Genomic DNA, 17963 nt, shown 5'->3' on the forward strand with positions numbered 1-17963 from the left:
AGAGATGCCATAATTGTTCAACTAACAAAAACTGCTCATACTAGCAAAATAAAATCAATATTTGCTACGTAAAGTTACTATAAATGACTAAACTATTATGTTTGATTTTTTATTTTTAAATAATCATACTCTTTTGACATCAATTGAAATTTTACATCACTTTTTTCTTTCATGAAAAAGAAATATCGGACCAAGTGAGCCATTTGTTGACCCAATTTAAGGGAACCCAAGTTTTTCAAGTTGACCCATTTGTGGCAATTGGTAAGTAATTAATCCTAATACTATTCTTTATAGCAATATTATGCAATTGAAATTAGGTTGCAATTGTACATGATAGGTTTCTTTTCAACTCAAAGTTGTTTTTTAATTGAACAAGCAACAATAATGTTCTAAGGGCACTTTTTTATTGAATTGAAAAAAAGTAAATTGATATTAAAAAAATCAAATCTATAATATTTGTAATACTTTAAACCCATACGTTTTAATACAAAATTATATTTTTGATTCCTTAAAAATTAAACTAAAGTAACTGTATACGAAAATGTCATACTATTAAGTATCCAAGCTCTACCTTGTAAGATTGTTGTATATAATACTATCATTAATTAATGTATTGAAATAAAATTTTATAGCCTTTAATCAATTTTTTTGTAAGAAAATACCTATTAAATTCAAAGCTAAAATCTATAAACTAATTGAGAATAAGGAAAAAGATATATACAACAGTGTAAGAATTTTTTACATTAATACTACATTATTAATCATTATTCCAAAAAATAATACAAATGAATGAAAAATAATGTAATATTTATGTATAAGCATGACGGTAAGTAATAAATACGATTGGTAGTTGAAACGTAGCCGTCAAAGGCGTTTGGTTTTGAAGCACATCGTATGAAGAAATGACATCTAACATGATTCATTATCACATTATTTCCTTCATACTAATATCTGTCTGTTTCTGTTTCCAGTTTTGGTGCTTAGAGTTTCCAACACCTGGTTGGTATCTATTTGTCTTCATATTAACCGATTTTTTTTATATTATTAAGAATATTTGAGTAAGGAATTGATCCATTTGAGGTTTGTGATTGTCGTTTTCGAGAATCGTATCCTCAATTGTTTTGCTATTATTAATGTAAAAAATAATTAGTTTATATGTTGGTAATTAAATTGTGAGTTCTATTCAAACAATAAAATTGATTGTAAAATAATTAGTTTATATGTTGGTAATTAGTTCCTATTCACATTTTCCCCCGGAAAGAAATGAATAAATAAATATCAAATGTAATGAAGTTAAATCCTACTTATTTTCCACTTAAAAATAATCAACATTTATGATATTTTAATATCTACTAACTTAAAGGTCGTCACTATAATGATCAATGATTGATTTATAAAAGTGTATGCACCAATAATTTATTAAAAATCTGACACAACAAGAGATAAGGGTATCCCACTATTCAGATCAATGATATTACTATAATAATAGCCCCACATGTTCACACTGCATAATTTGCATTAGATACTAGATAATATAATAACATGAGACCAACTAGAAGTGATTTTTTATATTTTATTATGTTGTGATTGAATTGGACGATGTTTTTACCACTCTTAAATATTTATTTATATTTCACTTAACCAAAGAAAATTTTGTAGAATGAAAAATAAAACTTACAATTGATTAGAAAAGAATGATAGGCTATTAGGCATTTTGAAGTACCAATGTACAAAACTTTAAATAACTATTACTTTGATACAGAGAGTGTGCTATTATTTATTCTAGTATATAAGCTAAAGTTACTCTTGAGTGCAGAAATTAAAATTATTCTTCCAATGTAGACATTATCACATGACAAGCAACAAGAGCAATGTCTTTCTCTTCCCTATCTTATTTCTCTATTATAAACAGGTTCAAAGAAACAAAACAAGAAGCAAATTAAATAATCAATTCACTTTCATATTTTCATATAATCTTATTATACTTTCGAGACAAGTTACTCTTACTACTTTTCGTTTCTTCATCTGTCTTATGTTCTTTATGTAGCATTCAGACCGAATGACTCTATGAAATTATGTTCTTATGAATAATATTATTCACTAGACCAAAAATATGGATGTCATGGTGCTTCTTCATTCTTGATTCTTAAGTAATAATAATACTACAACAATAACAACAAGAGCATGACACCCCAACCGCAAAAGTTCAAACTCAGAGAAAGCACAATGAATGTGCTTGTGTTATTCTCATGTAAATAAGGATAACTTGAAGTTTGTTCAATATTATGGTCATTTTTAATTTTAAGAACATTGCTTCTTTAAGTGATATTCTTATTTCTCAATAGGGCTACAACTTATAGAAAAGATGATAGAATTGAGAAGTCGGTAGACTGTGAGACAGAAATAAGAATAAAGCATGATTTATGATTGAAAACAAAGATAATAGAATTGATAAGTCGGTAGATTGGGAAACAAAAATAAGAATCAAGCATGATTTACGATTAAAAACTAACAAATGTTATTAATTTATGGGGTAGTATAATAAATTATAAAGTATACATGATACCCAAATAAGAATGAAATTTAATTCTCCCGAAACATGCTCTCACTTTGCTTATTTCCCAAATTACATAATATTCCTTCACTTTATGCCTTTGATTTTTTTGCATTGCTTTTCATGCACCTTAATTACTGTATTTACCAATATGGAATGATTGATCAACTATATGTCACTGTTTATCAACCCACTCATTTTCAGCACTAATTCTTCCAGAGTTGCAGCATCCCAATTTTCCAAATGATAATCCCTTAAAACTACTGCTACCTCCATCATTCAAGTTTCTTGATTTCTTTGACTTACTTAGTTTAGAACAATTCATATCAACACAATCTTCATCAGCTTCAGTATCATGATGATTTTCTATTTTTACAACAACTAGTCTAGCTATAACACTTCTACAAAATGGACACACTGGTGGTGTAAGAGAAGCAGTTGTGGGATTAGGCTTGTTGTGGCAACAAAGGGCTAGTGTGCATTGTGCACACATTTGGTGGCCACAATTCTGAACTTCAATTGTGCATACTTGCTCAAAGCAGATGCAGCATAATTCTGATTCACTAACCTGCATTATATAATTATATCACACCATGAGCAAAGTTGTTTCATTTCATTAGCACTACAATCAACATAAAATGGTTCAAAAGAAAAAATTGAAGATGGTTCTAGGGGTAAGAGCATTTATCATGAATCATAGTATATATATACTATGATTCAGACCAATTTTGAAACACAAGAAGTTGGTGTATATATATGTTTAGGGTGTCAAATTACCTCGGAGATATCGTCATCTACCCCATCAGAATGCGAAGAAGGTGGAATGTAAGCACCCCCCTTCAACATGTTTTTCTCCCTTTCCTTGTTAGCATCCATCAAGGCTTGTTCTAATAAAGCTTTGGCTTCTGCGTTAAGTTCGCTGATGAACTTCAACGGAGATGGCCAAACAAGAGGCTCAGCAGATGTTGGATTTAGCAATGATGCACATGCTACATGTCTGTGTTTCAGAGCAACAAGATATGGTATCCTCCTGTGCATATATACACCAATCAACATGAAAGCAATTCTAATTAGTTAAATGTTGTGACTTGTGACTAATGATATGAATTACCAAATCATTGAATGAATCAAGTTGCTCCTATAATTGAAAAGTTGCAATAGGAAAATGACAAATTGAGGAGGACCCATCAAAATAATTGATTGAATAATTAGATCAATGATTTTGCTAAACTTTGATAGTACAATAACATAGTAAGATAACTAACCATGTCACAATAAAACCACATAAATTATGGTCTAGTGTCAAACCCAATAGGAACTTCTCAACAAAAATAGTAAGAATTTGTAATGAGAGACAAAACTATACCCTGATGCATCGCGATAAAGTCGATCTGCGCCCCATGCCAACAATTCGCGGATGCAATCCATGGATCCACCTCTAGCTGCTAGATGAAGAGGAGTGCTCCCAGGGCAGCTATAAATAGCAATTGATTAATTCACAAAACAAGCTTAATTAAGAATCACTACAACTTTGATTGATCATTACCCATATCCACCAGTAGAAGCACAAACAAGAGCACCACTATCTAAGAGAATATGTACACATTCAGGCCGTCTTTGACGAGCTGCCAAGTGCAACGGTGTTGCACCCTTTCCATCTCTAATATTCACAAACCGAGCAAATCCCCTGCAATAAGATAAAATAGCAACACAGCAGCATCTAAAATCAAAATCTGTATAATGGAATTTGATAGTGAAATAGAAAAAGAACTAACCAAGAAGCAGCCACCGGACTAGATTTAGCAGCCGAAAGAATTGCTTTAAGGCAAGAAGAATGGCCATAATATGCAGCATAGTGCAAGCATGTTCTTCCATAAATCGCATCAAACATTAATACCTGAGAATTTTTTTATTAGGATTCAATATTAAATAGTAGTAGAAACATTAATACTATTGAGTATTGACACTTCAAAGCACCAATCTTCATTCATTATTAACAATTCACAAATCTTATAGAACAATTATTGCTTTAAGGAATAGATATTTCAAAATATCAATAATCTTGTCCTGTAACGAAACCTTACATTTGCTCCAGCTTCAAGAAGCTTCTCCACACAATCGATTTTTCCATGCATTGCTGCCAACATAAGTGGAGTCTGAAGCATTCACAATAATGCAATGAAGAGTAATAAGCACGATGATACCAAAGCAAAATAGGGAATAGAGGTTCAATTGAAGTTACCTGCTTTTGGCGATTTAAAACATCTGGATTAACAGATCCATGTAAAAGTCTTGACAAAATCTGCAACATACCCATATAAGAATTTGATGAAAAGCAAAAAACTTGATAGACTTGTGCATGAACTGAACAAAATAGAAAATTGAAAGCACCTGGATCTGGCCATTGGCAGCAGCAATATGAAGAGGAGAGTGACGATCATAGAGAGTGGTGTGGTACAAAAGAGAAGGTTCATCTTGTAAAAGAGTTATAACTGTTTGAAAATCACCATGCTGAACTGCAGTGAATAGAACATGTTCATTATGGTTAACTCTGCAACTCAGACACTGACCCATGATGTTGGTGGTTACTGTTGCTGAATGTGTGATATAAATAAATGAATGAAAGAATGAATGAAATTGTCACATTGAAGTTTGAAGTTGTGAGTAACAATGGGAAGCAAGTTGGGAAGGTAATTATAGAGATTAGAGAAAAGATATAGAGACTATAGATGGTAGCTTAGCTAGGCCCAATTAGCAGTGTCACTTCATGTGTCATATTTTAATGTGATTAGTTGAAAAAATATATATTTAAATTAAAATTTAATTTTTAAATATTTTTCTGATTATTCATAATTTATGATAGTGACACTGATTATAGGACAATAAATATGTTTCGAGACAGGGTAGAGCAGTTAACGAGAATGACTTTGGGTAGATTCATGTATTCATACTATCATATACTTTCTTATTCTTTGTGCCTTTATGCTTTGTGTACCTTCTTCAATTCTCAATTAATGCTCTAGTATTTAGTTAATCAATTTTAGAATGTTTAAAAAATATAAAAAATGCAGTTAACCAAGTAGTTAGAAAATAATAAATATGTGTTGAAAAAAGTTGTTATTCTTTAATATGTATAAAAAAATTCCTTCATAAAATGTTGTACAAAGTTATTCAAAATTTTAGAATATTTACAAAATTATTAATTTTATTAAAAATGTTATTAGAAAAGAAAAGAAGGAAATAAGAAGAGGAGGTGTAACTTTTAGATCCAAAAGAGAAGTGTGAACTTGGGTTTGACTTTCTTTAACAACAAGTTTGATTTGACTTTACCAATTTAAAAGTTGTTTCTCTACGTAGTATTGATTTTGCTTGAAATTACTATTCATCTAGTGTTATATAAAAGAGTTTATTAATTTTTGGTGTAAACATTTATAATAATCAATATATCATTTACTATTTTTTTTAAATATTTTTTAAAGAATCAATAATGATTAAATATAACTTATATATTATTAGTGTATACATTTTTTTATATGTAAATGAGAAACTATGTATCATAAAGTATATAATTTTCATATTGAATTTCCAAACTTTTTTTACCCAAAATTCTAATCAATACAACATATATATAATATTTATTTTAATGCCAATTATGTTTCGCATTGGATTAGCTCATGAGGGAGTTGGAAAATTATAGTATAAGTTAGTACATAAAACTTATTCTCTTATAAGATTAACTTATATGCTTATCAGTATGAGTAAAATAAAAGAACTATTCCTTATAATTTATGTGTCGCTTCCAAATAATTTATTATAAGTCACCCTCATGAATCTATAAGTTCCTTTACCAATTATTATCAATTGACTTATTTTTACCAAATAAATCCAGTAACTTTATTCTAAATCACTTAATTTACTATATAGTGAATGAATGGCACCACTTAATGAATGAGTGGTAGATGGTGTGTTGTATCATTCTTTATTATGATATTAATAAATGGTTTTCCATTTAGTATTTTGTAGTATTTTTTTCTCACTACTAAGTGGGTGCTTCTTTCTGCATTTGGATCTATCCCTTAATTGGTTTGTGTAAAAAATGTATGGGATTATTCAGATTGAAAATATAGTTGTTTGAGCACGATATCATATTATATATTTACATAATAATATAACATGTTCTAGCGTGTGTTTTAGTGTTCGCCATGCAAATTGATTCATAGCTCGATTAGATTATTAAAAAATCTAATATTCGTATCTCATTTCTATTAGCTATATTTAAGAGGATAAATAATGTATGATATAATGACAGTATAAAAAAATCTTACGCACATACATTTTTTCCCTATTTTTTAGTAAAATAAATAAATATGTTTAATAACAAAATTATACATACTAAAGTTAATTGAAATAGTGTCAATACAAATGATATGAACTTTCCTTATGTGACGTTGTAGATATTTTGAGTTCATGTCTTTCTCAAATAGATACAATTACAGTTGGATACGCTAAACTACGTGTCTTTTATTTGTTTAGTTAGTTGCAAAGTCCATGTTATTATATAATTAACAAGACATATTAAACATCACTTATAATACTATAATATTTCATGAGCAAGCATGCCAAAAAGGACCAAAACAAATAATAGTCTAATAGTTTAATATTTAATTCCAAAATATTCTCTAAACATTTCCCATTTGGATGGAACCGGTTGAGTTGAAAAACTCAAAAAAGTGAGAGTCAAATAAAAAAAATTAACATTACATAAAAAACATAATTTAACATAAATATTATAATATTGTTTGATAAATTAACCGACTTCACTTAGTGGGATTTAAGACTTATTCTTGTAACTCCATGGATCATCAAGTTAAAGTTTTTACCTTAATAGCATATATTCTTTAGAATTAGTTATTTATCTTCTATTTCCCAAATGGCATATATCAATAATCACCAATTCACACTACATCATGCTACACGCGGTATCGTTTTAATTCAATGGTCCCAAAGCATAAAAAGCTCATATATATGAAAGTTTCGAATTGGCTCCATTACATGACTATAGTAGGTTTATATTATAGACACTTAATTTCATGAAGAAAATGGCGATTTCCTATGCAATTGAATGATAATAATTACTAGTTTTATAGGCAACTTAAAAGATGAAATTGTGCGTGCTTATTATAAGATGACGACGAAACTTGTATAGTTACCAAGCTTTCACCCTTTTTGTTTTTATTGAGTTTAATTTTTCCACTTTATTCTTTGGTCTTTTCTTCTATAAAGGAAAATCATTGCTTCAACAAATAACCATGGTTAGTTGGAACTTGAAACCAAGCATCCCCAAGAAGGAAACTTGTAAAAGTTATCCACCCTTCACCTTACCGTTATGATCATGAGTGATTGGGTTTAATGGTCATTTCCAAACAAAGACCATTTGTTTCAAATGATATTTCATTTTCTCTTTCGCACTAATCAGAATGTTATTTTTTTTTTTTTAAAAGTGTTTTTATTCATATGGTAATATTTGATTGATCCAAGGTACAAAATAAAATATCATTTAGAATAAGTAATCTTTATTCATCATTTACTACGATAAATTATATAGAATTTGATTGGGGTATTGTTTGATTTAAAGATTTTTTGTTTTATTTCTCATCTCATATATGAACATAGCCTATTTGTGTTTTCTATTTTTTTGTTTCTCATCTCATATATGAATGTAACGTATTCCTGTTTTCTCACACGATAAATATACCACATATCATTTATGTGTTAATTTCTACTAATTCTTATATAAAAGAAATACATAATGATTAATTATTAACCATGTAAAAAAAATGTATACTCGAAATATATTAATATTAAACTTTAATAGTAATATGTTGATAGTCACCTCAATAACTAAAGAACACATAAGAAAAACTAGTGATAGCCTTTCAAAATGGTAATTACATCACTTCTAAATGTAACTTTGTATTTAATGTATTTATAGTGCATCATTATTCAGATTTTCTTTACATATACTATTAAGTAACAAATTGAATCGAACTAGAGTGGAGGATAGAAACTAATACTATATATTGGAATCAAATTCATTATTATAAACATCAATTATAATCCCCAATTAAAAATACCTTGTGAACCTTTGCTTATGAGTGTGTTACGATCATAATTCTGTAATAAGATATATGCATGTTTGATGTTTCTACTATGATCTCTTTTAATTCCTTAGATCTCATTTAAGTGGCATGTTTTCAGTGATACTTTTCAGATAGTAAATTTATTTTTATAAAAATTTAAAAGCTAGAAAAGTAAATTTTAATTCAATAAGATATAGTGTGATTTAATTAGATTAAATAATTTAAGAGCCACACGAATTTTTCTTTATTTTAAAAGATTTTAATTTATATACAATTTTTTAGTTAATATCAACCATCAACTACTTTACCCTAAAAAAACATCAAACATCTCTTTCTTTCCTTTTCATTGATTTATACTATCTTTCATACGTGTCCACGATCACAAGTGGCAAGTGTCTAAAATAAAATAGGATAAACTTAATTTATGCCTAGATGAGTCAAAAATGTACTTATTATAAAATTCGAGAGTGAGTTAAAGTCATTATATATATATATATATATATATATATATATTATATGATGAGAAATTATTTTGGTATTTTTGTAAAGAATTTATCCATGAGATCTTTCACCTTCTCATCTACATATTGGGGAATGGTTCTAGTCATTCTACATATTCCTTTGGTTACTTTGGAGGAAAAAGAAATAAAATTATGTCTAAAGTTTAATAACAGCCTATATAATTAGGATTTATAATATACTCTAAAATTTAGCAACACCCGATCTAAGTAGAAATAAACGTAATTTTGTAGGCAAATGAAAAATTACATTGATTGTTATAAATATTTTGTGCTACCTCTTGTATGTCTGTTTTGTTCTTTTTAATCATTTATCCTTTGACATTATTTCTATTTATTTAAAGTTTCAGTTATAATATGATACTTATAAGAACAATCTGAATTCATATGCAATAGTTATATGCATTCAATTGACTTATTCTTACGCATCTATATATAAGCATGTGGTTCAAGCAATGATAGAAAAGCATTTGGATAGTTTCTAGTATGCAACCTCCATTTTCACATTTGCATTTTATTCTGTTATTTATCCTTTGTACCATAGGTTTAGTTTAGCTTGTTATTTTTTGTTTGTAATCATTGTGTTTTGGCGGCAAATTCTATTTTGTTAGTTAACCATTAGGTGTCTTGCTTTTCACGTAAACTCTCTTGTATAAATAATTTTGATTGATTCTCTTTTGAAAAATGAAGATGAAGAATATTCTAATATACTTTTGTAAGATGGTATTAGAGTAACTATGTGAGGGTATGTTTGTAGGAAGGTTGGATGGAGTGATCAGGTGTTGACTTTGGGAAGAAGGATCAAAGAATAAGTAATTTGTGTTGGGAGCTTGGGTAATAGGGTTAGAAGAAGGTTATAGTGAAAGCTGAATGATTGCATATAGGAAGATATGTTTTTTAAAAATTACATTTCTTGAGAGAAAAAACTCTCTGGTATTAAGGTCTAGAATCAGATACCCCTTCATTCCATGTTGATAGCCTAAGAAAACACACTTATTGGCTTTAAAGTCTAATTTTGTTCTATGGTGTTGAAGGGTGCATGCATAGCAGAGGCTTCCAAAGACTCTTAGGTTGTCTAAAGATGGTTCTTGATTATGTAAAAGAGAAAAATGAGACTTGTGTTGTAACACAAAGCTAGGCAATCTATTGATCAAATAAGTGGCATGTTTGACAGCACAACCCCAATAAACCTTGGGTAAGTGAGATTGAAACAGAATAGACCTTGTGGCATTCAAAAGATGTCTGTGTTTTCTTTCAACCATAGAGTTTTGTTGAGGTATTTAAACACAACTAGTTTGGTGGATTATGCCAAGGTTTTGGTAATAAAAAAATGCATGGTGAATTCAGGGCCATTGTTTGTTCTTATTGCTTTGATCACTTTATGAAACTCAGTTTGAACTAAACCATTGAAGATTTGGACAAGGGCTCTATCCTTACCTTTTGTTTTCATTAGCTAAAATCATGTATGCCTACTAAATTCATATGTGATAGTAAGAAAATATCTATGGCCATGGATTGAGGGAATAGCAATAGACCCCTATTTATCCATGTAAACAATATTAAAAACAAAATTGCTTTTATGCAAACTGTTTGGAAAAGGAAAATTAGTTAGTGTTTCCATATAACAGTAATCACAAATATATGAGGCATTGTATTTAACATCAGAAAAAGATCTTTTGTAAGATGGTATCAGAGCTCTCAATCTGATAGCTCTGCTACTCATATTCCATTTCAATTTTTCGGCAAGATCATTCATTCTGAAAAGGGAGAATCTGTGTCATTCTTCTTCAAATCTTCCAACCAAACTCTTCGATATTTCTAATCAACTTGATCTAGAATACAGATCAAAATCTCACACCGAAAGGTTTGAAATTCTTTCAAAATTATCTTTGGTTCATTCTGTAATTTTGTTTCATTCTGCAAGATCATGGAAGACATTGATTTTGATGATTCCCAAGGCATACCTACCCTTGTCCCTCACAAAATTGATTTTCAAAAATCCTTGCAATTCCTATTATCTTCATCCTGGAGAAAACCCGAGGTCCATTCTTGTGTCTACACCTCTTGAAGGTAGAAACTACCATTCATAGAGTAAATCCATGAGGAGAGCCTTGCTACCAAAGAACAAATATAAGTTTGTTGATGGTTCTATAAGAATTCCAAAAATCAGTGATCTTGAGTATGATACTTTGGAAAGATATAACACAATGGTAATTTATTGGATTACAAGAACTTTAACCCCTCAAATTGTCGAGATCATTATGTACATAGATAATGCACAAGAGCTTTGGCAGGATCTAAGAGGTGTATTTTCAAAACGTGATTATTTTCGAATGTCCAATTATTTTCAAAAGGTGATTATTTTCGAATGTCCAATTATTCCATCAAACAATGGGATAAAGACATTTCCACTTATTTCACCACCCTCAAAACCCTTTGGGAAGACTTAGAGTCCTTAAGACAATTACCCATATGCACTTGTGTTATTCAATGCAAGTATAATCTTGTTAAAAGCATCAAAGAAAATATAGAGTCTGAATATGTGATGTATTTCTTGAACGATTTGAATGACCAATACCATACATCTAAGTCTCAAATCCTTCTTATGGAACCCCTACCCACCATAAACAAAACCTTCTCCTTGGTAGTCTAAGTAGAAGGGCAACTCAATGAACAAAGATTAGGTGAATCTATGGTGTTGTTTAATAGTCAAGAACATACTTGGAAATAAGCCCCAGGGAGAAACTCTTCTAATATCATAAGAGGGAAAGGTAGAACAGGTGGCAGATTCTACAACAACAATAGATCAAATTCAATGAAACTATGTACTCATTATGGTAGAGAGAGACATACTATAGAAACCTGTTATTTCAATCATAGTTTTCCTCCCAACTACAACAAATCCATACCTATGTTGGGTTCTGTCAACAACATGACATAGACACAATCAACAACCAATGGCACAAATAAGGACAAATGAACTGGTTTATAATTCAATCCTGAACAATATACCCAACTTACTTATTTGATTCAACAAGCAGAGATCAATCATGTGCAACACCAAATCAATTAGTTGAGCCTAACCAACACTACAATGACATCCTCAACTAATGCATTAGATCACAATACTACCTCAAGTAAAATGCGTTATTGTATATTAGAGAGTGGAGCGACTGATCATTTAAGTCCTTCTTTATCTGATTTTGATTACTATCAATCAATTAATCCTATCAAAATTAGATTACCAAATGGATCAATTACAATTGCTAACCATAGTGGAACTGTCACTTTGTCTACTAATTTAGTTTTATATAATGTCCTGCATATACCAAATTTTTAGTATCATTTGATTTTCATACATAAACTCACTACCTCCCTAAATTACAAATTTATATTTGACAAGTCTTATTGCCTTATTTAGGATATGAATGCCTTGAAGATGATTGGACATGTTAAAGCTCTGAATGGCTTATATGTACTTAATATGGCTGCAAGTTCAAGTAGACTCAATTTACACTTTGTTAATACAATTACTGATAATCAAAATAATGCTCCTTTTGATTTGTGGCACCGTAGATTAGGTCATCCTTCTAATTATGTTTTACATACTATCTCTAAGACCTTTTCTATCCACCATCTTCCCAACTTACACTCAATTCTCTAATTTTGACTAGGCATCATGTTTAGATACCAGAAAATCCATTTCTGGTCTTTGTGTTTTCTTAGGAGATTCACTCATATCTTGGAAACCAAAAGGCAACAAATTGTGACCAGACCTTCTTTTGAGGCAGAGTATAGGGCTCTTGCTTCTACTTCATGTGAACTACAATGGATTACTTCATCTTCTTCAATCTCTTCAAATTCCATACACTTCTCCAGCTCTATTATATTGCGATAATACTTATATTGCGATAATACTTCTACTTGTCACATAGAAAACAACAATGTCTTTCATGAATGCACAAAGCACATCAAAATTGATTGTCATGTGGTTCGTAAAAGACTTCTTCGGAAACTATTCCATTTATTACCCATTTCCTCCTCAGAACAGTATGCCGACATTCTAACGAAACCATTAGATCTAACCCCTTTTCATTACTTACTTTCCAAAATGAGAGTAATTAACGTATACTCTTCAGCTTGAATGGGACTATTATACAACCTCCTGTTTTCACATTTGCATTTTCTTCTGTTATTTACCCTTTGTACCATAGGTTTACTTTAGCTTGTTATTTTTGTGTTTATAGTGGTTCTGTTTCGGCAGCAAATTATGTTTTGTTAGTTAACCATTAGGTGCCTTGTTTTTCAAACAAACTCTCTTGTATAAATAACCTTGATTGGTTCTCTTTTAAAAAATGAAGATAGGGAATATTCCAATATACTTTTGTAAGAGTTTTTAAACATGTGAGTAAGACTAACTTATTGTGGATTATGATTACGGTAGGTTCTAAAGTGAAAAGGAGCAATGATATAATGCTATAGCATATGGGATTCACAATGTCCTCTAGGTCCTTCAATTCAACCCCAAATGTTAAAATCCTCGTAGTTTTGAGTTTCACTTACAATGAAAATATTTTCACACGATTTTTCTTGATTATTGATTTTCTTGATTCTTGAATTTTTTATTTTTCTCGATTCTTGATTTTATGGAAGGCAAATTTTGGATGTGGTGGTAGATTATACGAGTAAATTTATAGATGAATGTTTTATTTTGAAGTTAGGCATTGAAAAGATTATGATTCCGTACTATTTATTTTTTTAAATGCATGAGTTGGAATTATTTGGATTTAATTATTATCAGGTTTAATATTTTAGAAATGCAAGAAACTTGTGAACATTAGTTATTGGGAGCTGATAAATAAGATACAAATAAAAATAGATCTTAAGCAAGGTGACCCTTTATATCTTTTACTCCAACATTATTATTCCATCTTGGTTCTTCAAGACTAAAGGTTTCTTCTATCTTGTAGCATATATGCTGATGATATGAGTTTTATTGCTAAACCATCTTCCTTCTTGGCACATCTAAAGTGTTGAATCCCTCATCGACATTACTCCAACAATTCTTCAGAGATAAGCATAAGTATGGTCCTGCTTTTTTATCAAGAATTTGTAACATCTATACACATTATGCTATGCGCTTCAGTACTTTGCACTCCTGAAGTTCCTATCAATGTAGTTGAATGTTATAATGTCGAACTTGCTTTTACATAGAACCACTTCCTAGAAGACTCATTCTCGGAATCTTTCAAATATTTCTTCCAGATTTTTCACCAAGATATATAACCAAACTAAAAAATAAAATGAAGTGATCAATTGAAACAAATGCTTTTCCATAAGGCATAAACTCTTTTTTGAAACAAATGTATCCAAGATACCATGTGTAAAATATCCAAGTACCACCAACTTAATAATGGTGGCTTTCATTGGGGCTCCTTTTATGGTTATGGTATGATAACAAGAGACATCATAAGAAATTTATCTTATCTATTATTTGATGTACACCTAATAATGTTAAATAACGAAAGAATAGATAAATCATGTGCAAGAAAGGGGGCAGTGGTAATAATAGGGATACCATAGCGGTGATAGCGGTAATAATATGGATACAAAATTGGCAATGAAGGGGGTGAGTGTAGCAATGGAATAGTGAAAGGATAATAGTGTGACAATAGTCACGGTGACAATCACAATGATAATAATTGTGACAACAATAATATGTTAGTGACAATAAGGGAAAAAGTAATAATATACTATCATATCTTACTTCTTTTAATCCACGTTTCTTTGAAAGATATTTCCAAAATATCATAATTTACGAATGAGTGTATACATTTTTTGTTAATGTTTTTATTTAATGTGTATGAATAAAAATGAAGGTAGAACAAGAATAAGAATCTCAAAGGTGCTTCTTTTTACCAAGTGTTTTTAATTTCTCTATAAATACAGACACTTCAAGGCAAAACAAGAACACGAAAATTTCATCTTTAAGAAATCATCCTTCATTTCTCTAATGCATGAGAGAAGTGTAGAAAACATAAGTTTGTAAACTATTATTGAAAGATACGCTTGTTGTATTTGTGTAAAATATATCAAGGTTTTTCAAAGTATATTGAATGAGATTCACTATTCATCTCATTTGCATCCAATATACTTAAATTGGTGGGCGAATCGAACCTAAAGGTTAGTATGGTAACACACGCTTTAGAGGTTTTTGCGTGCATATCCATTAATTATTTCAACATCTTCCCATTAATCAAGTTTTCTTACAATCTTTAGGTTCGAATTTGTATTAATGGTTGCATCACTCAAAGAAAAGACTTCTGATATTGTAAAATTGGAAAATTTTGATGGAGGCAACTTTATCCGCTGAGAGAAGAAGATGAAATTCCTTCTTACTACTTTAAAAGTGGTATATGTCCTCAACACCACAAGGCCATTAAAGAAGGAAAAAGAAACAATTGCAGAAACAAGAGAGAGACAAAAATGGGATAATGTTGACTATATTTGCATGGGCCACATCCTCAACGGTATGTCAAATTCCTTGTTCAATATTTATCAAAGTTGTCATTCAGTAAATGATCTATGGGAGAAATTAGAATCAAGATACATGCAAGAGGACGCAACAAGCAAGAAGTTTCTTGTTTCTCATTTCAATAATTATATAATGGTAGACAATAGATTTGTTATGAAACAAATGTATGAAATTGAACGTATTCTCAATAGCTACAAACCACACAACATGCATATGGATGAAACCATTATTGTATCCTCTATAATAGAAAAACTCTCTCCTTCATGGAAAAATTTCAAAATAATCATGAAGCATAAGAAAGAGGATATATTTCTTGAGCAATTTAGTAATCACCTTCATTTAGAATAAGAGTATCGAAAACAAGATGATACTAAAAATCAAATTGCTCATGAAAAGGTCCATGTAATGGTGGAAGGAAATTCATGCAAAATTTCCAAGAAAAGACATTGAGATTTCAATAAATCTCATGATAATCACAATGGTAATGACAACAAGAGAAAGAAAATGAAAGGAAGTTGTTTCCATTGTGGAAAATCATGACACTTTAAAAATGAGCGCAAGTTCTTGAAAAAGAAGAACAAAGAAAAGAATTCAAGTAAAGCAAAAGATAATCTTGTTGTTGTCATTTCTGAATTCAACATGATAGAAGATGTTGATTCTTGGTGAATAGACTCTAGTGCTACCCGCCATGTGTGCAAAAACATAGAACTATTCAATACCATCAATAAAGAAGATGGAAGTCTTTTGTACATGGGAAATGCCTCCACTATCCAAATCAAAGGAAAAGGAACAGTAGAGATTGAATTCACTCCAGGAAAGACACTCACTCTTACAGATGTATTTTATATTCCTAAAGTTCGGAAGACCTTGATTTCTATGTGTTTGCTTAATAAGAATGGTTTCAAATCTTTATTTGAAGGAGATAAATTTATTCTCTCCAAAGAGGGTATGTTTGTAGGGAAGAGTTATTTTTGTGAGAATATATTCAAGTGTAATATTGTTAATAATAATAATAATGATATGATATATGCTTATATTATTGAGTCTTGTGATTTATGGCATATGCGACTAGGACATGTTAACTTTAGAAAATTGGATGATATGATGAAATCAAAATTAATTCCTACTCTTGACAAAAATTTAAATTCATGTTCTACTTGCATGTTAACTAGATTCACAAGACAACCTTTTAAAAGAATAGAAAGAAGTTCTAAGGTGCTAAATTTAATTCATTCTGATGTATGTGATTTACATGGTTGGCCCACCTTTAGTGGTAAAAAGTATTTTGCTACTTCCATTAATGATTGCACTAGATTTTGTTATGTTTATCTAATGCACTCTAAGGATGAAGTTTTAGAAGTGATAGGGGAGGAGAGTTTTATCATCCTAATTATTTTGAGTCGACTAGTATTGTGCATTAAACAACTGCACCATACTCCCCACAATATAATGGAATAGTAGCAAGAAAAATAGAGTATTATAAGAAATGGTAAATTCATGTTATCCTATTATGGTTTTGTAAGAACGAGGTTGCAACTAAGATGGGGTGAATTAGTTGACTTAAAAATTATGGTCACTTTTTCTGCAAAATCAAGAGTTAAAGTGCAGCGGAAAATATATGCAGAAAAATAATCAAGATAAAATGAAAGAGATAAGGGAGAAGAGAATACATAGTGATTTTTATATTGGTTCACCTTCTAGTCCAACGAATGCTACGTCCAGTACTCTTGTAGCACAAGAGATTTCTTCACTAAGAATTATGAGTTGTAATTACAATATCTCACCCCGAGATTTCTATGTACCTTACACACTCCCTAATCTTTATTCACTATTGGAAAACACATTTCCAAGTGATTCTAATCCCCTTTCTTTTCACACCCCGTGAAAGAAAGTATTCTGCAACAATATTGAAGAATGTACAACAATTGTAGATTGTCTTTACAAGTATGAAAGTAGTATAACTTGCAATCCAATCAACTCTTTATGTATACCAAGTAATAATGCTCTTTGGAAAACTTTGAAACAATTCTAAGCAACTTCAGAAAAACAACTTTGAAAGTTAAGGACTAGTTGCAAAAAGTGTAGAGAAATAACTTCAGAATAGGTTTAATAGCTTTTGGAAATTGTATAAGAGTTGTGTGTTGTTGTATATGTGTGTTGTGAGAATTAGAGCCTTTATATAGACTTTCCAAACACCCATGGTGCCTTTCTGAAAG

At 30.2% G+C, this 17963-nt stretch overlaps 1 protein-coding gene across 1 annotated transcript in view; it reads right to left on the bottom strand.

The window, feature by feature from the left end:
* Nucleotides 2595-17963, bottom strand: part of LOC109342718 (putative E3 ubiquitin-protein ligase XBAT31) — a 26429-nt gene continuing 11060 nt past the window's right edge. The window contains exons 2-9 of the mRNA XM_019580675.1: nucleotides 4946-5131; nucleotides 4797-4856; nucleotides 4639-4710; nucleotides 4330-4451; nucleotides 4101-4241; nucleotides 3921-4028; nucleotides 3332-3584; nucleotides 2595-3122 (exon numbers count right to left, since the gene is read on the bottom strand). Of these exons, the coding sequence (XP_019436220.1) occupies nucleotides 2730-3122; nucleotides 3332-3584; nucleotides 3921-4028; nucleotides 4101-4241; nucleotides 4330-4451; nucleotides 4639-4710; nucleotides 4797-4856; nucleotides 4946-5128 (1332 nt within the window). The 5' untranslated portion in view covers nucleotides 5129-5131 and the 3' untranslated portion in view covers nucleotides 2595-2729. The remainder of the gene's footprint in view (nucleotides 3123-3331; nucleotides 3585-3920; nucleotides 4029-4100; nucleotides 4242-4329; nucleotides 4452-4638; nucleotides 4711-4796; nucleotides 4857-4945; nucleotides 5132-17963) is intronic.

The sequence above is a fragment of the Lupinus angustifolius genome, chromosome LG03, assembly GCF_001865875.1.
Source record: "Lupinus angustifolius cultivar Tanjil chromosome LG03, LupAngTanjil_v1.0, whole genome shotgun sequence".
Classification (NCBI taxonomy): domain Eukaryota; kingdom Viridiplantae; phylum Streptophyta; class Magnoliopsida; order Fabales; family Fabaceae; genus Lupinus; species Lupinus angustifolius.